General features: G+C 34.8%; 1 protein-coding gene across 1 annotated transcript in view; it reads left to right on the top strand.

Moving 5' to 3' along the window:
- ARID2 (AT rich interactive domain 2 (ARID, RFX-like)) overlaps positions 1–21,537 on the top strand; it is a 174,049-nt gene extending 152,512 nt beyond the window's left edge. The window contains exons 16-20 of the mRNA XM_012638389.1: positions 11,177–11,315; positions 11,407–11,492; positions 12,794–12,917; positions 13,012–13,103; positions 18,424–21,537. Coding sequence (XP_012493843.1) covers positions 11,177–11,315; positions 11,407–11,492; positions 12,794–12,917; positions 13,012–13,103; positions 18,424–18,568 — 586 coding nt within the window. The 3' untranslated portion in view covers positions 18,569–21,537. The remainder of the gene's footprint in view (positions 1–11,176; positions 11,316–11,406; positions 11,493–12,793; positions 12,918–13,011; positions 13,104–18,423) is intronic.
- Positions 21,538–26,295: the final 4,758 nt, after the last annotated feature.

Here is a 26,295-nt window from a genome sequence, read left to right as displayed (position 1 = left end):
GAAACCATTTTTCCTTGCTCATCCCTAAGAAGCAACTCCTTAGCCATTCAAGTTTGATCATGAGATTGCAGCAATTCAGTCACATCTTCAGGCTCCACTACTAATTCTAGTTCTGTATTTCCTCCATATCTGCAGTCACTTCCTCCACAAAAGTCTTGACTGCCTCAAAGTCATCCATGAGGGTTAGAATCAACTTTTTTCAAACTCCTGTTAGTGTTGATATTTTAACCTACCATATGAATCATGAATGTTCTTAATGACATCTGAAATGGTGAATCCTTTCTAGAAGGTTTTCAATTTAATTTTCCCAGATCTATCTGTGGAATCACCATATATGGCATGTATAGCCTTATAAAATGTACTTCTTAAATAATAAGACTTGAAAGTCAAAATGACTCCTTGAATCATGGGTTGCAGAATGGATGTTGTGTTAGCAGCATGAAAACAACATTTGTCTCCTTGTACTTCTACATCAGAGCTCATTGGTGGCCATGTGCATTATCAATGAACAGTAATATCTTGAAAGGAGTCTTTTTATCTGAGCAGTAATTTTCAACAATGGGCATAAAATACTCAGTAAATCATGCTGTAGTCAGATGCGCTGCCATCTATGCTTTGTTGTTTCATTTATAGAGCACAGGCAGAGTAGATTTAGCATAATTCTTTTCTGGTTTTTTTTTTTCTGATTTAGCATAATTCTTAATGTCCTTAGGATTTTTGGAATGGTCAGTGAGCACTGGCTTCAACTTGAAGTCACCAGCTGCATTAATCTCTAACAAGAGAGTCAGCCTGTCTTTTAAAGCTTTGAAGCATTGACTAGCTATGAAAGTTCTAGGTGGCATCTTCTTCCCTAAAAGGCTGTTTTGTCAGCAGTGAAAATCTGTTGTTTAGTGTAGCTGCCTTTATCCGTTATCTTAAATCTTAGCTAGATCTGGATAACTTGCTGTAGCTTCTCCCTTGGTAATTGCTGCTTCACCTTACACTTTTATGTTATGAAGATGGCTTCTCAGTCCCTGATACCTTCAAACTTTTCTTCTGCGAACTTGTCACCTCTCTCAGCCTTCATAGAATTCAAGAGAGTTAAGATCTTGCTCTGGATTAGGTTTTGGCTTAAGGGAATGTTGTGGCTAAAACTTTGTCTATATCAGCAATAAGGCCATTTTGTTTTGTTACCATTCGTGTGTTCCTTGCAGTAGCACTTTTAATTCTCTTCAAGAACTTTTTCTTTGCATTCAGTACTTGGCTAACTATTTGGTACAAGAAGCCTAGCTTTTGGCCTATCTTGGCTTTCAACATGCTTTTCTGACTAAGCTTGATGCTTTCTAACTTTGATTTAAAGTGAGAGATATGCTACTCTTCCTTTCACTTGAACACTTAGAGGCCATTGTAGGGTTATTAATTGGCCTAATTTCAATATTGTTATGTCTCAGGGAATTAGGGAAGCCTGAGAAGGAGAGAGACAAGTGAACAGTCAGTTAGAGCAGTCAGAACACACATAATATTAATAAATGTTATCGGTTAATAATAATAATTAAGTGCATTATCTTATATGGGCACGGTTCGTGGTGGCCCAAAGCAATTTAAATGGTAACATCGAGATCACAGATCACCATAATTGATATAATAATAATGAAAATGTTTAAGATATTGTGAGAATTACCAAAGTGTGACATAGAGACAGGAGGTGAGCACATACTGTTAGAAAAATGACGCCCTTAGACTTGCTTGAAGCAGAGTTGCAACAAACCTACAATTTGTAAACAACGCGGTATCTGCGAAGCATAATAAAACGCAGCCCAGTGGACATTTTTCTTTTTCCGGTATTTCCACTATGTGCAGTTCATGTATTTGTAGCTTTTGTAATTGTCCCACAGTTCTTGGATATTCCGTTTCCTTTTTGTTCTCTTTGCCTTTCAATTTGGGAAGTTTCTATTCACATACTTTCAAGCTCACTGATTCTTTCCTTGCTTGTGTCCAGTCCACTGATGGTCCCATCAAAGGCATTTCGTTTTTTGTTACGGTTTTTTTTTTTTTTTAATTTCTAGCATTTTCTTTTGGTTCTTAGCATCTGCATCTCTCTACCTACATTATCCATTTGTTCTTACACTTTTTTCATTAGAATTTTAGCATATTAATCATAATTATTTTAAATTTCTAGTCTGATAATTTCAAAATCTGTGCCATATCTGAGATTGGTTCTAATGTTTGCTTTGTCTCTTCTGACTCCGTGTGTGTGTATGTGTGTACGTTGGGGGATTTAGGTTTGGTTTTGGGTTTGTGTTTAGTGTGCCTTGTAAATTTTTGTTGAAAGTCAGACATGATGTTTCAGTTAATAGGGACTGAGGTAGATAGACCTTTAGTGTGAAGTTTTATGTTTATCTGATGGAAGTTAGGCTAAGTGTAATGTTTACTGTAGTGGTAGGTGTCAGAGGTTTCAGTTCCCTCTCTTGTCTTTTTTTTTCCTTCCCTTGCTGTCTTTGGGTTTTCTTAGAAACTCCTTTTTAAATAGTCTGTATCTTGTATCTCTCTCATTTCTAATCTGCTACTATCATACTGGAGCCCTGTTGGTCAGGTATTGGGGAAGTGAAGTGTTATACAATCTTATGATTAAATCTTACTTTGTTTTAAGGAGCCTTCATCTAAGGCCTGTGACTTTGAGTGGTTTTCCTTGAGGGCAGGCCTTTGTTAAGGAGAAAAGAACACTCTGAGTATATTAAAAATGGTTACTTCCCTCCTTCTGGAAGGAATTTTTCTTCAGTCTTCACTTTGAGAACCTGGTGGGCTTTCTGGAGATAAATCATAAAAAACGTCTGGGTTCTCCCTAGAGACTGGCCTCTCGAAGTTTTTAACTCTCAAGATAGTCCATATGTCTTCCAGCAATTTGTCAGTTACTGTTTAAGTGTTCCTACAAGTTATTGGCTCCAGCAATAAACTGTGATTCTCTGTATTCATGGGTCTCTCCAGCTTTCAGAGTGGCAATTTTCCCTGTGACCTCAGTTCAATGATAGATCCAAGAAGAGTTTTTAATTTTTAGTTTGTTCAGCTTATTTCTTGTAAGGATGGGATTAGTAACTTCCAAGCTTTCTCATGACTAAGAGGTAACTGCACATCCTCATCCTTGTCTTTATCCTCATTCGTTTATCATCATTAAACATTATGTTGACTATTGCTTTATAATTGAAATATATAAATAATGTGATTATATTTTGGTTTTGCTTTTTTCCTTTAAGAAAGTGGACCCCCAAAATTCCCTTTCTTAAAAAACACCTATGAATTGCTTTTTTAATTCTGTATAATTGGAGAAAAGGACTTGATGCCTCTGAGTAGTCAAGAATTTATATTTCACAGTGTTTTTTCAACTTTGTTTCTTGGCCACAGTGTTCTTTGAATGAGTGGTGTTAGGATAGGGGCAAAGTTTAAGAGAGGCTGTTCAACTTGCCTTTAACCATTTTCGTTTTATATATAGGGGTTTTAAGTAATATTTTGTTTGAAAAGTAGGTTCTGCTGCAAAAAAGATAGTTGAAAAACACTTTTCTAGAATACATTGTTCCTCGTAGATTTCTAGTTAATAACTGCTACCTAAAAGATGAAAATTATTTCCCTTTGAGAGGAACATATCTACTTTGTGTCTACATTTAGAATTGCATCATTAAAGGTCAAACCAGGAATGCAGAGGATCTCAAACCTATTCTAAACAAATATTTCCAGTGTGAAAGCTGGTCAGTCTATGAACCAGGGACTCTTACTTGGTACTAATAAAACTGATATTCGTCAGCCTCTCAGGAATCTACTTAAGTTATGTTGTGTTTCAAATTACTGGGTTCCTACTGAAACTTATACAGTTACAATTCCTCCTAAAAGTTCTGTGCTAAGGTTTAATTATTTCTACTGTACAAGCCGGAATAAGATTTTTATATCAAGCTGAGGTTTGAATAATGCTTGGTCTGATGGGAAATAACAGAAAACAACAAACATCAACTTCACTATATTTTGCAAATGATTAAAAACTTAGAGGTAGCTAGAATTTGTTTTCTCAATAGAGGTGCTTCTACTTATTCCAGAAGTATCATCCAGAATTCCTGGTAAAACTTTATTAATAATTTCCTCTAGTAATTGATATTTCAGAAATAAATGTAGTCAGTTTAAAAATACTGAAAAAAAAAATCAAATATCCAACAAAAATTGATGGCAATTTCATACATTTTATATTAAGTAAAGAAGTATCTAAAGACTAGTTGAGTTTTATTTATAAAACTGCCATCTTGAGGATTTGGAAATATTTGTTAGAGTAAAATATCCAGAGTGGAAATTTTTAATTCATGATTCTGCGCCTTCAGCAAGCACTGTTTAATTCTAGATAAGCTGCCAGTTTAGTTGAATATTAATCAGTAATTAAATTGATCAACAACTTGTATTAAATGTCAGTAGGAAAAAAAAAATTGAAATTCGTTTTATAGCATCTTTTGTCGCAATTTTGTGGTCATAAAACCAGAAGAGATATTCAGAGGGTTATGCCTTGAGTGAGGTAAATGAAGGAAGATTGCTAGCTTGACTCTAAAGTCAACAGTTCTTTGCTGACCTAACTTATTGGCATCTTGCATTTTCAGTTATCAAGATAACAGGTTACAATTTTGCTGTTTCTAGGTTTATAAAAGATTTTTTGTAAAAGCTCTAGAATCACTGGGTATTTTACTAACATTACTAATAATTTCAACTAATGAGCCTTCATAAATATGAGATTAATTTCATGTAATAATTTATTTTTGGCAGCATTAGTTTGAGAAGTATGTGTCCCTTAAGCCTTAACTACTGATCTACCATAAATACAAATTTTTTATTAGGAAAAGCCCTAATTTCTACCATAAATGGTGGCAGAGTTCTTTACCTTACTCTTTTCTTTCAAACACTGAATACCAAAGAATTTGATTACTTAAAGATGTTATCAATACCAAAAGGTTATATACCATGAGATGAATTTGCCTAATTGTATTAAAGTCCTTTTCAATGTCAGATATTTAAAATATTTTGGGAAAAAATTTCTAAAAGTGAGAATATAGGCTGTAGTTTACCACTAAATTTTACTTATTCCTTAGAAACTTGTGCATAGAATAAGGAGAATTATGTACCAATGCTAACCTCTTAAACCTAGTATGCTTTCAGAATTTATTTGCTAGCATTAAAAAATGATAGCATCGTAGATACTGTATATAAAATTCTACTTCAGTTTTTAACTTATTAATTTATGCATATTTTAAGTAAATAATCATGTGTTATGATATAGTAGGAAAAAATCAGGTCTTTAGTATTAGACATACCTACTTTCAAATCCCAGCTCTGTCATACAGCTGTTTCGTTCTGGGAAAGTTACTTTTTGAAAGCACATTTCCTCAGCGGTAAAGTTGGAATAATTTTACCTTCTTTAAACAGCAATCATGGAAATCAAATAAGATGCCATATGTGAATATACCAGATACGTAATAAGTGCTGAGCAAACAAAAGTTCAGGTAGGGAGGTGCTTTAGCTGTGTGCAGCTATGTCAAGAACAGTGTGAAGTGATGCACTGCCATATCTTTCAAGGAAACTGAGTGAATATCCAAGCTGGAATTTAGAAGTCTGAAAATCATTTGCATGCTTTTTTTATCTCATTAAAAATGTGAAGATACACATATCACTTATTTTTGTCTTATGTTTAGCTTATTAGTATAGCATAATTATAATCCTGAATTGTACAAATCTACTTCCATAGTACTTTTCAAACTGTTATTTCAGGCTAACATTCATACTTTTGTGGAGGTTACACATTTTAAAAGCATATTTACACAGAGTCTCTAAGAATTCAATTTTATATTAGTATTTTGCTGTGTAAAGTAAGTGACTGCCTCACAGACCAGTAAGTTAGTAGGAGTTGGTGCTGGAAGATCAAAAAGCAAATTCAGAAATCCTTTCCTCAAATAAGTATTAAAAGGAAAGGAAAGGAGTTAAAGCTGAAGACAGTTGGTTTTGGCTGTCTTCCCTCTGGACCCCTTTCATATATATGGGATACTTCCTACAATTTGAATCTTACTAGGAGACAGGACCTATCTCAGTACAAAAGCCAAAAAAGGGCCAAATACTTGCTTCCTCCTCCATTGCCTTTGGCAGCTACAGTAGTCAATCCGTTGTTCCCACCTGCGACTTTGAGTCTGGATTGACTGTGGCAGAGAAGCTGAGACTGGAGAATTCATTTCTGTAGGAACAGCAGTATTTAGTTTCCAAGAACACCAAGTACTGATTTTGGGCTTTCCAGTTTGTAATTTTTAGTCTGGCATTAAGGAATTAATCTTTTTAATAGTGAAATTAGTATTTTTTTTTCCATTTTAAAACTTTTACATCTGGATAAAATAAAATTATGTTAGTCTCCCACCAAGGTTTTTGGTATGGTTTTTTCCCCCCGAAATTTTAGCAGCTTGTTATTAAGTCTCATTTAAATATAAAATAATGCATGCCCTTGCTATTTCTTTTGTGACAGAATATTATGTATGTAAAACAATTATATGTCAAGGGTTTAGGTAAAAGTTAATTGTTCTACCACAAATAATGGAGCTCTTTCTTATTAAAATATGTTTGCAGTGTGGATTTTTTTATGTATAGTCATATATACATTTATGTGAATTTTAAACATTTATCTGCACATCTTTCAAAATAGAATATTTCTGCAAAAAAAAATAAAACCTTATGCATCTTAAATAAAATATTTTGTAGCAGGAGGGCTGTTAAGTAGGACATGGAATATTTTTTGGCTGTTAAACAAAAATAGCCTGCCAAGAACTTGATTGATTAAGAAAACTACAAATGAATTTTGAGTGCTATGTTCAGCCCTTTTATTTATAGTTTAAAAACAAAGGAAACAGTCTTAGCTTTATAATCACTGATGTTTGTTTTTAAATTGTTCTTTTGAATATGGTAAATTATTAAAATGTTATATGTATTATATGTTATTACTATGTATCACCTCCTAGGTACATTGTACATTGCAGGCTTTTAAAGAATAAATTCTTTTTATTGATTTATTTATTTATTTATTTATTTATTTTTGAGACAGAGTCTCACTCTGTCACCCTGGGTAGAGTGCAGTGGTATCATCATAGCTCACTGCAACCTCAAAACTCCTGAGCAAAAGTGATCCTCCTGCCTCAGCCTCCCAAGTAGCTGGGACTACAAGCGCATGCCACAACACCTGGCTAATTTTGCTATTTTTAGTAGAGATGGGGTGTCACTTTTGCTCAGGCTGGTCTCCAATTCTTGAGCTCAAGCAGTCCTCCTGCCTCTGCCTCCCAGAGTGCTAGGATTACAGGCGTGAGCCGCCGTGCCAGGCCCAAGAATAAACTCTAAAGGTGGTAGGAAAACTGTGCTTTATTTACTTCACTTGTTTATGATGCCTAAGAAATTCTGTTTTTTTTTTTTGAGACAATGTCTCACTCTGTTGCCCGGGCTAGAGTGCCGTGGCGTCAGCCTAGCTCACAGCAACCTCAAACTGCTGGGCTCAAGCGATCCTTCTGACTCAGCCTCCCGGGGGGTGGGGAGGGTAGCTTGGACTACAGGCACGCGCCACCATGCCCGGCTAATTTTTTCTATATATAGTTTTAGTTGTCCAGCTAATTTATGTCTTTTTTTTTAGTAGAGATGGAGTCTCGCTCAGGCTGGTCTTGAACTCCTGAGCTCAAGCAATCCTCCCGCCTCGGCCTCCCAGAGTGCTAGGATTACAGGCGTGAGCCACCACACCCGGCCAGAAATTCTGTTTGATGATAGGAAAAGTGATGGTAACAATTACCATACCCAGTAAAGCACTGGTTGTTGGCTTTATTTTAGTTCCGGTATTAAGTATGCTAATCTTAACTGGCTGCTTAGGGTAGCTGGAATCAGGAAACTTGTACCTGGTAGCCTTTGCGAATATCTATTCAGCTGAACCAAACAATTTTTCAGTAGGATTAAAGAAAAAAGAATTTGGCTGAAGAGGAATTAAATGAAAGGGTAGAAGCAAATCCTGAGCTTCAACTGTAATTATTTAAATAATGAACAGGAGACTAGCCATTATAAATCGTATTGATAATGTAATAAAAAATAATAATATGTATTTTTAAAAGATTGCCAATGACTGAAAAAAAAGTGTCAGATATAGTTACTAAAATGTGTTAAATATTAAATTTTGTATTGTTTTGCCAGATACTGATACATTCTGGTTCCTATCTTTTGAGAAAGTAGCAGATCAAAGAAAAAGTATTATTTCTGGTGTTTTTAGTTAGAGTAGCATATATATTTTCATACTTAAGTATAGTATTCAGTAGAGAGGAAAATACAGAAGATGCAAAAGAGGGATAATGTATGAAGGAACACAATAGAATCCAATATGTAAGCGAAAGAGTTAACCCTGAAAACAGTGGCTGCTTTGGCTGAGATCCAAGGGAAAGAAAGGATGAACAATGACTGGAGATTTAATGTAGAGAAGAAGGAAGCTCTAATAGAATAAACTTAAGTTCTTTCAGTAATAAGCTTTTTTTTTTCTTCAGAGAAATAAATATAAAACATTGTCTCTAAATTTAAAATCTCACACTAGTACGGGGAAGACAAGCTCTAAAATAAGATTGAAGTTCAGTATTTGACTAAAGTTGAGTTGGGAGCCATTTCTATGGGGAGGATTTTTCAGGAGCAAAAATGAATACAATTAGTTGTAGTGATGGTGAGTGTCATTTGATATTGGAGGGCATTAACTTGGAAGTAGATCAAATGTTACTGAGCAAAGCCTGAATATTTCGAAATAGAAGGTCTCAAGGTAGATTAGTAAGATACGTAGGTGAAAAGACAAGCGGTTACCAGTACTGCTACTAGCACTACCACTACTAACGATCATGATGATAATAGCTGTTATTTATTTATGACCTACTATTTGCCAAATAGCTTTACACATATTGTCAAATGTATGCCTCACGACCACCCTGAAGGCTACATTCCCCATAAGTAAAATAAGTTTCAGAGAAGTACGTTTTGCCCAGAGCTGCTGCCTATATTTGTGCACATCAGAGGGGGCACCATTCACATTATATAGCCATAAATTGTATATTGCAACAGTTTTTCAGTAGAGGGCAGTAAAGTATCTTAGTAAAGACTATTCTTTTAATTTGTACAAAGGTACCATATATAAAATTGTATCACATATAGAGAAAGCTTAAAGAAAATACACTAAAATGTTAGCAGTCTGTTATTCACAGGGAATTTTTATTTCCTTTTGAATACTCTTAAATTTTCCCAGTTTCTTTAAATGAACATTTTTTTTATGATTTGGGGGGTGAGAGATAGCAAATGGAGGTGATTGCTGGAAAGGCAGTAGTGAGGATCATTTTTTTAGACACGATAGTAAACAGTAGTAGCATCCTGTCTCATCTCTTACTCTTCCCCCACAGCATCCAATAAAAATCTATAATATTCTGAAAACTCATTATCTGTTTCTTTTACATTTCTGTAGAGTTTAACTCTCCAATATTACAATTAAACTTGTAAAATCCAGATATTCCATTTAGTGGATTTGGAACCCTTAACTGCTTTTCACCCTCATGTGATTATTGCATCTAGCTTCATTCATAGTCATATTAGAACTTCATCTGAAACACCACGGCAATCAGTGAATGGCTTGTATGATAAGAGTAGTTAGAGAGAAAATAGACTTGGGAGGAGGGAAAGGGTAGTAAATTGGAGAGAAATAATGGACTCTGTGTTGGGCAGGTAATGAACACTTAAAAATCTCTATTGTCTTCAAATCATATATGCACACATAGTTGTATATATTTAGTAATTAAAATTGATTTAAAGAAAATTCATCATTTTATGTATTGTAAATAAACTTGATTAATTTTATGTATTGCAAAATAGTTTAGAAATCATTTTGACTAGTGACTAATAGTACATTTGAGTTTTGTGTGTGTGTGTATGTGTGTGGAGCCTTTATATTTCAACTAATGATTTAATAGTATTTAGTTAAACCCTTAAAAACACAGTAAGAAATGCCTCCTTGTGGTAATTATTAGTCTATATGACAGACCTCCAGTCATGTGTATTTCATATGAATGAAATAGCCTTGTGAATTCTGAAAATTAAAAGAAATTCCAAAACTTAAAATGTGTTTACTGATTTTAGTTTCACAGTAAATTTTTGGTAAGTTTTTATTTAAAGGAATATGAATGAAAATGAAATATGTAACTTATAATGATTTTTTACATTTTTAAAATATACTAGTTACTTTTTGATTAAAATTTATTTTAAAAAGTCATTTCCTGAAGGAATATTAATTTGAAATATTGGATATATGCTATACATTAAAAATTGTTTCAAATATAAACATATTGTTTATAAAAAATAAAATTCTAAGAGATCTCTGCCACAGACCTTAAAGAGATTGATTGTACAAATAATTGAGTTACTGGGCTGGGTGCGGTAGCTCATGTCTTTAATCCTCCTATTTTAGGAGGCCAACGTGGAGGATTGCTTGAGCCCAGGAGTTTGAGGTTGCAGTGAGCTATGATGATGCCACTGCACTCCAGCCCTGACAACAGAGCAAGACACTGTCTCAAAAAAAAAAAACTTCTTTTAGGTTACTAATTAGTAATTGAACCTTTTAAATACATTCTTTGCTATCTAGATTTCAGTGTTCCCTATCATTTCCATGTTTTCCAATTAGTAAAGAAGAATAGTACCTGACTTCCTTCAGTTTTGTGTCCTTTGCCACTTACCCACTCAGACATTTGTACTGTTAAGCCCTGGTGGTGATGCAACTTTGTAAACATGGATGAACATACAAAATGTGAACTCAGCTATAAAGACAGACTTACCAAAATTTATCGAATATAAGTTGTTGGATTGGATATGCTAGAATTATTATATATAATATGAAAGCTAGTAAATGCTTGAACAATTTCTAAAAGTACAATAGAATATGGTATTTGTTTATAAGATAATGTTCTATTGTGTTTTAAAATCATCATTCACTTTCAAGAGATTCTTAGCCTTCATTGAAGATAGGGAATTGGTGTTCATTACAGTTGAATGACTCAACTTGGAAATATAAGAGAATTTTTCAAAGTAGTTTCAACATATACTTGAATACATCCAAGTGTCAAAAAATGTCTACTACTTTTATTTTTTGTAGGTGGTTTCAGACACCCTCACAGGTTTTCTACCATGCAGCAACGGAACATGGAGGAAAAGATGTATATCCAGGGCAGTGTCTTTGGGAAGGTTGTGAGCCTTTTCAACGACAGAGGTTTTCTTTTATTACCCACTTACAGGTACACTTTCTTAATACTATTTGATCAGTAACTCATCTAGTTGCATTAAAGATGTTGATATGTATTCTTTTACTTCCTTTTTATCAAAAAGGATAAGCACTGTTCAAAGGATGCACTGCTTGCAGGATTAAAACAAGATGAACCAGGACAAGCAGGAAGTCAAAAATCTTCTACCAAGTAAGGAAAATGAGTTTACTTCCTATTGTACATACAAAAAGAAACTAGGCAAAACACAGAAACAATGAAAGGCAATTTAGCATATTGGGAGACTGGAAACCTGGGTTTTAATCCAGCTCTGCCACTAACCAGCTATGCGACTTTGTTCAAATTGCTTAAGTTCTCTAGGCATCACTTTTCATATTTGTTAGACCACATGTTCTCTATAAGGTACTTTGTGGCTCTAGCACTGATTCTACTTTGTAGACAGGTCTTTAGAAGTAATGACAGATGATGATACTAATATATGAGAAATGCTTAGTAAACTAGAAGTACTATGTATAGTTCTTCGTCCTTTAAGAGAATAATAAACATCTATTTGATAATGGCAAAGAGATTTCTTTATATATATCTATATATATATAAACATGCATACATACTGGTTAATACTTTAAAGATTGTTTTCACATTATCTTATTTAATATTCAGAATTAGTTCAAGGTAAAGAAAGGTACCAGAAATACCCCCACTTTACAGATGTGAAAAGAAATACTGCAACTAGTTATAGTGCCGGAAACAGGATTTCCTCACATAAGTCAGTGTTCCTTCCACTGCTGCCTCACCAGAGCGCACAGAGAGTGATGTAGTGTATCTGCTTGGCCAAAGAAATCTCTAATAATTTGAATCTGACTTTATATCAAACTATCTCTACAGCCCCTCTGTTCTGTATAAGAACAGTAGAACTATACTGAAAAGACTGGTTGAAATTACTAAGTAATAATGAACTAAGATTATTTAAGAAAGTAATAGTTTGAAATGTAGTGTTTAGCACAATTTCATATTACCATATTAGATTATCTTTTCCGGAATGCCCTATGCCAATACATTCTTAGGTAATATTATTTTGCTCTTAGATACAATTTAGTATTTCTAAATTTGCAGGTTACATTATAGACTGTTTTCTTCTTTGTTAACATTTTCACATTATAGTCAAAGATGAGAACTCTACAACTTTGGTACTATGTTATATTTATTTTGATTGCATATTTACCCAGCATGGTAACTTTAAAGATGGAATATCTGTTGTTTACTTTAAAATTGATAAATTGGAAAATAAAAGACTTGAAACTTCACCTTGATACTAACAACCCCTTTGTCTAAGCTGACACAAAACATAAGCCTTAATGCTGGACCATGGGACCTTTAATCACCCTGTATCCAGAATTGCAAAGTAACTACCTTGTGGGGTTGGCAGGGTGGTTGTAGTTGTCAGTCTCTATGGAGTATCATGTTAACAGTCTCTTGCTCTCTGATCAATTTAGGCAGCCATCTGTAGGGGCCACAAGCTCAACTCCTAGAGCACAAAAGGCCATTGTGAATCATCCCAGTGCTGCACTTATGGCTCTTAGGAGAGGATCAAGAAACCTTGTCTTTCGAGATTTTACAGTAAGCATGCCTTGAAAGCCTTATGTGTAAAGGTGTGAGCCCTGTATGATTTAGATCTTTATTCTTTTTTTTTTTATTTTCCTTTCTTTTTAAGGATGAAAAAGAGGGACCAATAACTAAACACATCCGACTAACAGCTGCCTTAATATTAAAAAATATTGGTAAATATTCAGAATGTGGTCGCAGGTGAGTAACCTGTTTTCCATAGCCAAAGTGAATTTAGATTATTTTACATATAAGTTAATAAAACTAGATATCTGTATTTTATTCACTGTTTTTCTCACCAATTTTACAAGTACATCTAAAAGCTTATGTCAAAGTCAGGCCATCATGATCTCTTAAAAGCCAAAAGTAAATAGAGCAAAGTTGAAACAACCAAAATGTGGTCTTTTAACTTGTTTTATTAAGTTAATTTTCTTGCTGGCCATAGAATTTAGAACAAAAGTAGCTGTACTAAAGAGGAAACTTGGATATTTATTGGGGAATAAAAGGAATTGGTCATTTGAATCATGTGAAATCAAAATGAAATTTACTTTAACAATTAGCATTTTAAGGTACCCATCAAAGTCATGATATTTTTAAGATTCACTGTAATATCGTGAGGTTTTAAAAGTTACTTTCTAATGGACTTAAGCAAGAGAAAACATAGGATTTTGTAGATCTGCAGAAACTGGGAAAGATAACTCTTTAATCCTTGAGAGAGTAAATATGAATGTTCTATTGATGCCTTCTGTACTGTGTCTCCCTCGAAGTTACTTTTCTAGTATTTCTCCTACATCTTCGATTGACCAGTCTCAGGCTCCCTGACCTGGAGAAGTTGTCCTCGGATGCATCTTGCATTCTTGATAGTCACTTTCTATCCCAGGCCCTCCTTTTACATACTATTAATTCCATCTGCTCAATATATCTTGAATCTACCTTAGTTCTTCCCCCCACACCCCTATTTTACCTTGTTTTAGGTCTTTTATGATATCCCTTGCAATAACCTTTAGACTGGATTTTCCAAACTTAAAAACAGGGGTATCAATTATAAAAGAAAAAAGTGAATTTGACTATATCAAGTTTTAAAATTTCTGTAAGTTGAAGGTGAATAACATTTAAAACTAAAGTTAAAAATAAGTGTTTGCAATGACAAAATTTACTATATTTATTTTATTGAGTATTCTTGCAAATGAGCAAGAAAATTTTTTAACACCTAAGCAGATTTTTTTCAGAAAAAAAAAATATAAAGGTTTGGTAATCATATGAGAACACCAGGGCCTTTTCTTCACATCCAGATTGCACATTCTTGGCCTTATAGCAAAGCCTCTTTGACTAGGTCTAATACGTTGTTGAGCCAAAAATTTTTATTTTAAAGTTTTTGTTTTATTTTTTATTTTGTTGTTTAACCCTTCCAAATCTCTTCTGGCGTCTTCAGTTCCTATAATCTTATAATAGTAGAATCATAAGAAAACAGTCCATTAAATTCTTTCTATTCAGCCTTCTGTTCGGGTCAAAATCCCAAGTACAGAGCCTCTTTTAACACCTCAAGTGGTGGAGAGTTTTGCTTGCGCAAGAATACTGACAGAGAATCTGGCAAAACCTATATATGTGAAGAAGAAGGTGTATGAAATCAGCGGCAAAAGATAATTCTCTATTGCTGTTTCTCATCTCTAGTGGAATAATATAGAGTATAAACTTTTAGACTAAAGAAAATTTTTATTTGTAATAAAATTGCAGGTCAATAGGAAGATACAGGAAGTTTACTATCATTCCTACAGTAACCCAAACAGTATGAAATTTCAGCAAATTTTTAAATTTGAAATTCAGAATCTGATAGTTTAAATAATATAAAATGTTTAAATGATGCAATTTATCTCCATTCTGACTATGCTTGAGCCCTGGAGAAATGCAATATATTTTGCCTTCTTTTAATGTGTGTATCTTTTTATCAATATGTAATACATGGGTCTTATTTTAAAAGCAGGTAGTACTTTTATATATATTAATAATGAACAAACCAAAAAGGGAATTAAGAAAACAATTCCATTTACAATAGTATCTAAAAAAAAAAAAATCATATAATAAGTGCTAAAAAGCTTATATCCAAATATTATAGTTCCCCACTTCATCTCTCCTGTCCACCTTCAAGAGGGGAGCTTTCAACAATTTGAGCTAATTCTTCTAGGAATTGCCTCCATATTTCTAAATAATATGTCTGTTACTATTTCTTAATTTTCCTGTTTTACACATTACCTGTTGACTCCCTTTTTGAGGAATTGAATATTCTTAAATCTCTCTTCCTCTCACTTTCCCTTCCCTCGTCATATTATTGTTACATCACAGTTTTTTATTCAATCCTTTTGTTTGTTTATTTGTTTTGAGACAGGATCTTGCTCTGTTGCCCAGGCTAGAGTGCAGTGGCATCATCATAGCTCACTGCAACTCAAACTCCCAAGCTTAAGCCATCCTCCTGCCTCAGCCTCCCGAGTAGCAGGGATTACAGGTGCACGCCACCAAGCCCAGCTAATTTTTTCTATTTTTCGTACAGACAGGGTCTCCCTGTGTTGCTCAGGCTGGACTCCAACTCCTGGCCTCAAGTGAATATCATTTTGTAAAACAAAATAGGCATATTTCATTGCACTGAAACGAAGTACCTATTTAATTTTTAAAAACATCAAAAAATAAAAGATATTAATTTATATCAAAAAGTAAATCGTTAGTGATCTTAAAATCATCCTGTTGATTTCAGTTCATTCTTTCTAGGTTTATCCATGTGACATCCAAATAAAAGAATATTTTTCAACATGTGACTATTTGAAAAATATTACAATTTTATCTAAGGCATTGAAACTAAAGGCTTTTTTCTTTGTCAAAATGTTCATTGATCATGAGGGAAAATAATTTATACTTTTATTTTGCTTTTTTAATTTAGTTTTTAACAAATTATATATAAGTTTAAGTCAAATTTTTATGACTAATTTTTTTTAGAAAAAGAATCATAGAAATTTCATAGTTCATTTTAAAATTTGTTAAGTAGAATTTTTAAAGCAAATCATGCAGGAATATTCCAAACAGAGGTGTAAAGCTCAGTGAATTATCACCAAGTGAACCACCCATATAACTATCTGTCCAAGTTAAGAAGTAGAGCAATGCTAGTGCCAACAGAACCCTTTCATGTCCCCTCGGATCTCTACTCCATTCTCCTCCCTACAGGGACCACTGTCCTCATCTGTAACACCATAAATTAGTTGTGCCTGATTTTGAACTTCCTATAAGTAGAATCATATAGTATGTATTCTTTTCAACATTGTATTTGTGAGATTGACTCATGTTGTTGCATATAGCAGTATTTTGTACATATTATTGCAGTATAAAATTATTTATTTTTCCATTTTACTTTTTTTTTTGAGAGAAGCTTTTTGCTTTGTTGTGCCCAAGATGGATGGAGTGCAGTGGCCTGATCATATAGCTCACTGTGACCTCAAACTCCTGCGCTGAAGCAATCCTCCTCCCTCAGCCTCCCAAGTAGCTGGGACTACATGCATGTGCCACCATGTCTGGCTTTTTTTTTATTATGATTTTTTGTAGAGATGGTGGTCTCCTTATGTTGCCCAGGCTCATCTCTAACTCCCAACCTGAAGCAGTCCTCCCACCTAGGCCTCCCAAAGTGTTGGGATTACAGATGTAATCTGTACCACCGCACCCAGCCTCTTTCTACTTTTGACAGGCAAATGGGCTATTTCCAGTTTGGGGCTATTAAGAATAATGCTGCAATGAACAGTCTAACTCATATTCTGTTTTTTGGCCATATATGTACACATTTCTGTTGAGTTTTTAAAAGGATCAGTGACTCATAGGATATTACAACTTTACTGCATAATACTAACCAGTTCCAGAGAGGTTTTATCAATTTACACTCCCTGTAGCAAAGTATGGGAGTCTCCGTTGCTCTACATACTTGCCAACATTTGGTGGTGTGATTTTAATATTTAATTTTAGCCATTCTTTTGGGTGTGTGGTGGTATCAACATAGGGAAACTACATAAAGCTGAATATCCAAATGGTCAAAAAACATATGAAAAGATGCCCGACTTGTCAATCTTGATTGATTTTTTTTTTGAGACGTGGTCTCACTATGTTGTCCAGGCTGATGTCCAACTCCTGGGCTTAAGGGATCCTCCCCTTAGCCTCCTGAGTAGCTAGGATTACGAGCACATGCCACTGTGCCCAGCTAATCTCAATTTGTTATATTTTTTTTACTTCTTTCTTTGCTTTGTTATGGTAAAAGTGACTACAGTCCTCACGTTAAATTTTGATTTTGAATTTTTTGTCTTTTTTCATAAACTGCTTCTGCAATGTTTTTCATTCATAATTTAGGAGTCTTCATTTCCTCTTTGTCTTACTCAGAGTTATTTTCATGAAAGTGCCAAGGTTCTTGGATAATCTCATGCTAGCTGATTTTTTTCCTATCATTTAACACATTAACTGCCATGTGAGTTGTATTTAACTCATGCTAGTTTTGAGCCTGGGGCCTCATGAGGTGTATGTAATTCACACATCTCTTTACCTTGGCAGCTGTGTGAACTATTTTTCAAGTTGCATATAACTCACACACAGAAAACAAAAAATAAATTTTTCATTAAATAAGAAAGGAGCATTTTTGTTTTTGAAGTTTTTATTCTATTTTCATAATAAAATACTGTGGTCCCAAGGAAAAAAATTGTTTTTCTAGTGTGACAATGTGTTGATATGAAATTTTTCACACATAAGGCACACTTGAAATAATTTTGCAGTGAAAATACACCTATCCATCCCTCCATTTCTGGCTAATTTTTACCACTTTTCTCCTCAGCATCACTTTGTTTTTTGCTAGATGCCACTCACTTTTATAATCTCTCGTCTTTATATATACAGCAACATCAATATTGTGATCTTTTGGGTAGAAAATTTCTTTTAAAGTTTATAAATTTTTAGAAAACAACAACTTTTGTGGGTAATGTGGCATTCAGGTTGTAGTTACAATAGCTATAGCTCGGTTTCACTTAATGAAGAGAAAGAAACTTTAATCATACCTACAACATAGTTTTAATTTCACATCATCTCCTAAAAGCAACTCTTTTGTTCCTCTCCAGCTGTTTTCTGACATGATTTAAATTTTATAGAAAAGCATGAATGGAGATAGATACAGAGTTATGCCATGCAATCTTCCATATTTAGAAAGGTACCACAGAGAAAAGGCAGTTGGATGGTATTGCCTAATTCTACCTCAGCTAGCTAGAAAGTCAGTTCAGTTTGGCGTGCTTCAAGTTGGCCCAAATTTACTCATCCATAAATTGAACAGGTTAAACTACTTGTTTCTCAGATGCCTCCCTCTCTTCCTGCAATGCTATGTTAACCTTTACTGGGTGTGGAACTATGTATTGTTTATATTTTAGTTTTTAAACTTGTAAAATCCATGATAAGGAATCATCAGTGTGACCTTGGAGACTGACAACCTTCTTAATGTTTTTTTTTTTTTTTTTAGATTGTTAAAGAGACATGAAAACAACTTATCAGTGCTAGCCATTAGTAACATGGAAGCTTCCTCCACCCTTGCCAAATGCCTTTATGAACTTAATTTTACAGTTCAGAGTAAAGAACAAGAAAAAGAGTCAGAAATGCTGCAGTGAAAAATAATTCCACTTATACAGTGGGGACTCAAAGTCAGATACATTTCACATACTGTTACTGAAGAAAGCACCAAGTCTTAATGGAACAGAGACCATTGAATGAATTATTTTATCTCCTCCCATGATGCTGAGAGGAAGCTTCGTATTCTGATCTCTGAGCGAATCCCTTTGTTCTCTGTTTAAAAAAAAAAATCTAAAAAGAAAAAGGAAAAAAAAAACTGCTGTGGGATTGTCAACCAGCTTATCTGCAGGATGTCTCTCAGATCGGATAAATCCTGATGGAAACTGGTATGATCAGAATTCAGTACCATCCACATTGGAATATACATGGAATATTGTAAAACCTACATGAGCAGATGAAATAGAAGCATTAAATATTTTTATCTATATCCCAAAAGGAGCACATTTTTATATTTACAAAACCGTTTAAGCTGGTTTGAATAATTAAAAAAAAGTTTCAGCACACTTATACCCCCAGTCCCAGAGGGGGCCACCAATATCTAGCTATGGATTGTGTGTTTTGTTTAGAAATCAGTAGCTTGGTTTTCTTACTTGAGCCAATATATTTTCACTTATTTATTATCATAAAAATTTACCAGTCTGAATAGATCTTGTAAATATTTGTGAATAGAACGAACACCTTTCATGCCACTGCAGCCACTGGAAATACATTCTGTGGTGTCCTAGAAGCATTATTGGTAGGTTCTAAAGTTTTCTAGACTTTCCTGTCAATTGTAAGTAATTGTGATATATTCTATGCAGTGGATGTTCTTTAAATTTGTGTAAATACTTCTGCAAAGGTACTGATGCTGTAAAGTCAAACAGTTTTGTGGAACTGTGATTTTTTTTTCTTTTTTCTTTTTTTTTTCTTTTTTTTGTATTATATACCTTGTAGAACTCATTTTGCTGGCTGAAAGAGTATGGAATAATATATCTCATGTCATTTTTGTAGAAGAAAAACTATTTGAAGGTATTTTTTGGTTTTCCCTAACATGTATCCACTGTAAACGTTTGTCATGTGCAAGCTCAGAGCTTGGACAAAATTTTTTGTATTTGTAAATTGGTTTAAATACATGGAATTTTATACAGGTTTTCTCCTGTGTTATATATGCATTATGTGCAGGTATGATATTTTCTTCACTGCTTTTTCTATCTTAATATAGTGTGGAATTTTATTGTATTATTCTTCCATTCTTAATACTGTACCACATTCCTGCTCAGAAACTGCTCACTTCCTTAAATTGTCTTTTTCCCCCCAGCGTGAAATGTATCCATTTATAACTGCCTATTGCCTGTTCTATTAGCATCCAAAAATGTGGAAGGCCTCCCAACCACCATTTCTGCTGTGTCCTTAGGATGTGCAGTAAAAAATATAGATCTAACAGTTTATGTTATAGAATGGCTTTATTTACTTTGGTGACTGTTTATAGTTTTTAAATAAACGACTGAACATTTTCTTGAGTCCTTCATTTCTGAGTATGCTTAAGACATTCTTAAAAAAATAGAGAATCCTAAATTCAGCTGAAGGCAAGGTCTAACGGTCACCTACCTATTAGATTATATCTGGATTGATAATATATTAGAGAAAAGATAAGAGAGGTCTTTTACATGACAAATTTGCATGACATAAGCAGATTGACTGAATGTTTATATCTTGTTATAATGCAGAGCGAACCCAGATAGTAGCATATGATTGGTGCAGTTAAAGCTCAATATACCTTGTTTTATTGGATACTGTACATTTGACTGAAAGCTCTCATTGTTTGATATTGTGTTTCTTGACTGTTTATTAAGAATCACAGCATATCCAAATCTTCAATCTCAATTTGAGGGCAGATTCTTAGAGTGAAGAGCCGCAGTTTGGATATAAAATTTTTTTTTGAATATTCTGATTCAAGTAGCATCCAAGGAAAATCTAATTTCTCCCTGAAGGAGGATCCCTGGCACAGCACTCTGCCATGTCTCAAATGAATGCTTGAGAAATTTCATCCAACATTAGTCATGATTATTTCTTAGGGTTGTGGGGTTTATGCTTCGCCCATCTTCCAAGACTGGGGCTGCGCAGCAGACACCCTTGAGATCATGTGCATAACCCTAGAATGGCTTTCCAACCCTTCCAACTTACAAGGCTCCTGATGGTTCCCTTCAGTTGGGGAATTTTCTATTCACTTTACTTATCCAAAAACCTCTTGAATTTTTGTAAAGTAATTTTGTGCAACATCGACATTTGTTTTAAAGTTAACTTTTTCTTTTCAAAATAAGAAAGTGCAATGGTAATTAAATTAATAGAAAAGAGAAGAAACTCTGGGTTTAGAAAAATGATTTTCCTGTTCATCATTCTCCCACCTCATTGAATTGCATGCTGTAGTTCTAGCTTTTGTGCTATTATGTGTAAATATGACTGTAGCCCTTTAAGCATTGGTCTCAGCAGAGAATTTTCTAAATGTATTTGACCTAATGAAACCGATTTATGGCTTCTCACTTAGGTTTTTCCTCTTATAGCTTTATAGAACTATATAATAACATGGACTTGCTGTGTAATGGAATTAAAGTGCTCTTGCACAATAAGTTCTGCGTAACCCTCTCATTCATGAAAAGGTGCTCCTGGCTAGACAGAAACTTGCTGATTTCCAGTATTGTTATTTTTGTCTAAAGTTCTGTAAATACATGCTTTAATGTTACCTTTGAGAAATCTATGTAAATAATATAGTCTACAACATAGAGACTGTACAATTCTGTGTTATATATGTGCCTAGTGCTCTGTTGGCACTCAATAAATTTTAAGTAACAAAATTGATAATCATATAGCGAAGGCATATTTTTCTTCCAAGCTCGAGACAGGATGTGACTATATACTAATGAGACTCAGTAATCCAAGCCACATGAGAAAACTCGTCTCATTACTGTATAGTCATGCCATGTATGTTTTTTTAAACCATAAAATGACAATAAAAATGATTTTTTAAATGAGAATGTTTTGGATAAGTGAGTTCTGTCTTAATCACTGTGATTAAAGTATTAAACACCAAACAAAGAAAACATGATGTTCTTTATCACCAAAGCAGAAGCGGCTGAGGAGGAGTGGAGCTGCAGGATTAACCACACAGGACACCTAGCACTTTACTCTTGGTCATTCTTACCAAACAGTAAATTAAAAAAGAAAAATATCCGGTATCTATCCAAAGGAAATTTTAGCTTACCATTCTCATACTGCTTGACTCTTTTCAGAGTACATGAAATAGTCACCGAGGTACTCAGAATTTTAACAACTACATCAGCCTTCTCCAGAGGCAGCAAAACAAAGGAAGAAAGTACCACTTTCTAATTATTAATACATTACAGCCGGTGTTAACTTTACTACAGTTGGTATTTGTAACTCTTTTGTTGCATTTTTATATCCTCATTTCCTGTTGGTAAAAATTAAGTCCAGAACTGCCTTTCACATGAGTCAGAAACACTAAGACACATTGTCGTATGCTTAGGTAAGCAGATCCATTTCCTTTGATTAATGAGACTATAATAAGAGAAAAGGCTATCGTTAAGTCCTGGTTCCTGTGCATTTCAGTCTGAAATACAACCCACATTGGATACATTTATTCAAAAGATAAACTGCCTTTTAAAAAGTAGCTTTTGCGAGTAAGTAATACAAAAATAATTCAAGAATCAAAAAGTTTTTAAAAATATTCAATGAAAAGTCTCATTCCCATCTGCTGGATTCCACCCCCACTGCCTGAGAACCACTGTTCAGATTTCTTGGGTAGACCTCTGCTGTGCAATTACATACAACTTTGAATATTTTTCTTACACAAAATATTTCATAACACTGCTGCACTTCTTAAAAAATGTAATATTTTAATATCTTTACACATCAATAGGTAAAGAGCTTTCTCACCCTTCTTTACAGCTATGTAATGTTGTATTCCACTACATGGATGCACCATGATTTATTTAACTAGACCCCTTAGTGATGGACATTTAAATTGTTTCCAGACTTTAAGATGCTGTTTTAAACTGGTCACTAACATTTTGCTGAACACTTTGTCAGGCTCTGTGCTAAGCATTTTACATGTATTGTCTCAGTCTTCACAACAAGCCAGTGTACTAGCTAACATTTTATAAGTGGGAAAAAGAGGGTGAGGATAGGCAAGTACCTTAACCAAGGTCATATGGCAAGTAAGTGGAGCTATTTAACCACCTCAGGTAGAGTCTAATTATAAAGAGTAATTCACAGAATTCTTTCCTCAGGGAGTCAGACTCAAGGCCAGGAGGCTGCGAGCATATACACACATACATAACCTGTTTTTGGTGCAAACCTTTTTGTTTATATTTGCTTCATTGTTCCTAGTATTTTGTTCCTTTGCATTTTGTTTTCTTAAGGGTTTCCATAATTCCTCAGTTTTATTTCCCAAGCATTTCCTTAATTTGGCATCACCTGACTTCTTAAAGACAGAAAAACTTTTAGGGAATTTCTTTAACAAAAGAGCATTTCTAAGACAAATGTTTATAGTTGAGTTGGAACCACAGTTTCTAATCAACTATCCATTCTGATGCCTAGTTTGAACAACCATAAGCTGACTCCTCGAGAAAGAGTCATTCCTTAGAAACATTTTTTAGAATGCCACTAGGACTTTTTCCTGTTTATACCTCCCTTAAATCGCATTCAACTCTCAGTACTGATGGAGTATCTCTGCTGCTTGTCTGGAAGGCTAATGAGACAGTCCTGTCCCAGAGTAGGACAAACTTACGAATACCCAATAAAAGGAAAAATTAGTGTCGTAAGAGAAATATAAAGAAAGTGTTTGAGAGTTTAATAATGTGACAGGCTTCATTTGATGAGTGGGAAATGGGAAGTAGAAAGGGCTTCATGGAGAAGAGAAAATGTCTTTTAATGACAGACTTTACAAGCAGATGGAAATTTGACAGACCTAAGAAATGGTAAGAGAGTTTGAGTTTGGAGAGGTCTTGGTCAGGATGAGAGAAGTTTATAGATTTACTCGTGCAGGAGTTAATAAGAGATCAAAGCTATCAACACTCTACATACACACAAGTGCACAAAATTAAAACTTCTGACAATTTCAGGGAGAAGCACAGTGAAACTTTGATAGAAATGGCATGCCCATTGGTAAAAACCTAAAGAGCTCCACAAAGTGTAGTCTGGAAATCAAGCATAATAGGTTTAACCAATACATTTGGCTAAGAGGGATTTCAGAATCTCTGAACTGTACATTATGGCTTCCCTAAACTGACGGGGAAAGCGTTAAGCCTTTGCTTTAGAGAGGACGTATTAATTTGAATTATCAAATATGATGCCTTGTTTACAGCTGAACTGTGAAAGATAAAACTAGACTAGTTTTCAGGTTGATCCTTTCAACAAATTCACTCTTGCAGGGCAGTGCCTGGGACAGGCAATTTTTTCTGAGTTGTACAGCCATTGAAAAATAGAGTGATTCTCATTTTTAGGTAAAAATTGGTATGCTTAAGAGAATAACTTAGAAAAAGAAAGGGCATGAAAGCTGGCACAGCCTAGTACAGAAAGCACAATTTTAAATGTACACATTTCATTCTTGTGCAGAGTAGGCAATCACATGTTTGTTGCTCTGTATTTTTGGTTCCAAATGGAAGAAATTTTATGTGATACATAATTATTCTTTCAGTGGAGATTTTTTTTCTCTTCAAATTCAAGAATTGCTTTTCTGTTTCCCATTGGGACTGGATCGAGAGAAAGGAAGGCATGAAGAATGGTAGATTTGACTATCAAATCTAAAACAAAGGCTTTGAGTTAACTGCTAGCCTCTTGATACTTCTAAAAAACTTTTAAATTGTGAAACATAACGCATGTAACAAAAGTGAATAGAACACAAAGTGGAACTTTATGTACCATTGCCCAGCTCAAGACCAGACCTTGACAGTCCCTCCCGAAGCCTCTCGTCCCATCCCAATCACAACCCCTCCCACGCATCAGTAACCACTATCCGGATTGTCAAGGCAATCACTTCCTTTCTGTATAGTTTATTTTTACTACTAAAGTGTGGATCCCTAAACGCTATAATTTAGCTTTGTCGATTTTTGAACTTAGAAATACAGTATTGGATTGTTTTTTTGCTTTTCCACTAAGCTTGGTTGTCAGATTCACCTACATTGTTGGAAGTAGCAATAGTTCCTTTATTTTTATTACTGAATAGTACTCCAACATTGATGGCATTTTAGGTTGTTTCCAATTTGGGGCTATTTAAAATGATGCTATGAACCATCTTACTCTTGTCTCTTGGTGCATTTAGGCATGTGTTTCAGTTGGACGTTTACTTAGGAGAGGAATTATATCTATCATCTAACAGATACTGCCACAAGGCAGTCTAGGAAAGTTTGCAAATGATGGATACAAATACAGTTCAGATTGGGTTCGGAGGAATCTTAGGACCATCCAGAGTTGCCTCAAAGAAGTCAAACTGAGGGCGACAGGAAAGAGCATGGCTCAGCAGGTGTGCAGGCCCAGTCATAACTGGTTTAGCTGTTTAAGGAACTGGAAGAGGAGACTAAACAGGGTGACCACTTGAGTAGTTATTTTATTTGACTAGGTGAATGATTATGAGAACTTCATGCATTCTGGAGAGGGGCAATGAAATGGAAATATGCATGTCATTTCCAGTGCCTAAATTGCTAGGTAGGTTGAGAGGAAGAGCGCTGGGGCCTGGATACTTCACAAAGGAACTGCAGTCGAGCACACCAGGTGACGCAGTGCTGTGCGGTGGCTGCAAGCACAGGCTGTGGACTCTGGCTGTGAGGTCTGCTTCTGCCAGGCTGTGACCTCAGGTAAATAACCTCACCCTCATTTTTTCAGTTCTGAAACGAGGTTAATACAAGACCTCTCAAAGTTAAGAAAATTAAGGGAGATGATAATACCAGTAAAATTCTTGGCACAGAGCCAGTAATAAGCACTAATTGTTAGCCACTTAGTATTCAAGATTGACTGTGTTTGTTAGAACTAAGGAGAACCTGCTACCAGCTATTAAAGTTTAAGAGAAAGATTTCTGGAAATGATTTAGAAAAAGCAATGCTACAATGATAAATTTTAGATGCTATAACTCCTTTAGGCAAGCATGTAAATAAACTTGAATTAGGCATACAAATCCTAACCGTACCAACAGCTGGGTCCCTACAAGAGTTTGCACCATGAACTACTTGTGTGAACACCCGGGAAATGTTTGACATCTTGTTTCTATAAAGGTACTGTTTTTGTCATGTAGCTAGTGCTTAGTGGGACCTAAATCCCAGATAAAGGTGGAAGATTAGAATTTGAAAACAAGGTTAATAAGAGGTAGGAGTGTGTGCACACGTGTGAGCGCGCACACACACACACACACACACACAAACTCAGGCTCTGTTGCTGGTTCTGAGTGCAGGGATAGAATCCAAATGGTTTTAAAACAAACTGTGATCTAATTAATCATGTTGTTCTAACAGAACAGCTGTGATCTGCAGGGCATCTAAAAAAGTTACATAGTGGTTTGCTCCTTGGCTGCACAGTAGTCTCCACCTGGGCAGATTTTAAAATATCCCATCCCCGGAGACAGATACAATTGGTCTGGAGTGGGCCTGTGCATTGCCTTTTTTAAAGCTCTCTGCACAACCGTAGATACGCAGCTAGATTGCCAACCACTGGACACACTACATTTCCATCAGTGCCCAAGAGGGACAAAAGCTGTCCTGATTCTATAGGCAGGAATTCC

The sequence above is a fragment of the Propithecus coquereli genome, unplaced genomic scaffold, assembly GCF_000956105.1.
Source record: "Propithecus coquereli isolate 6110/MARCELLA unplaced genomic scaffold, Pcoq_1.0 Scaffold13, whole genome shotgun sequence".
NCBI classification, from domain to species: Eukaryota; Metazoa; Chordata; class Mammalia; order Primates; family Indriidae; genus Propithecus; species Propithecus coquereli.
The sequence above is the reverse complement of the archived record's forward strand: the minus strand, read 5'-3'. Positions and strand labels throughout refer to the sequence as shown.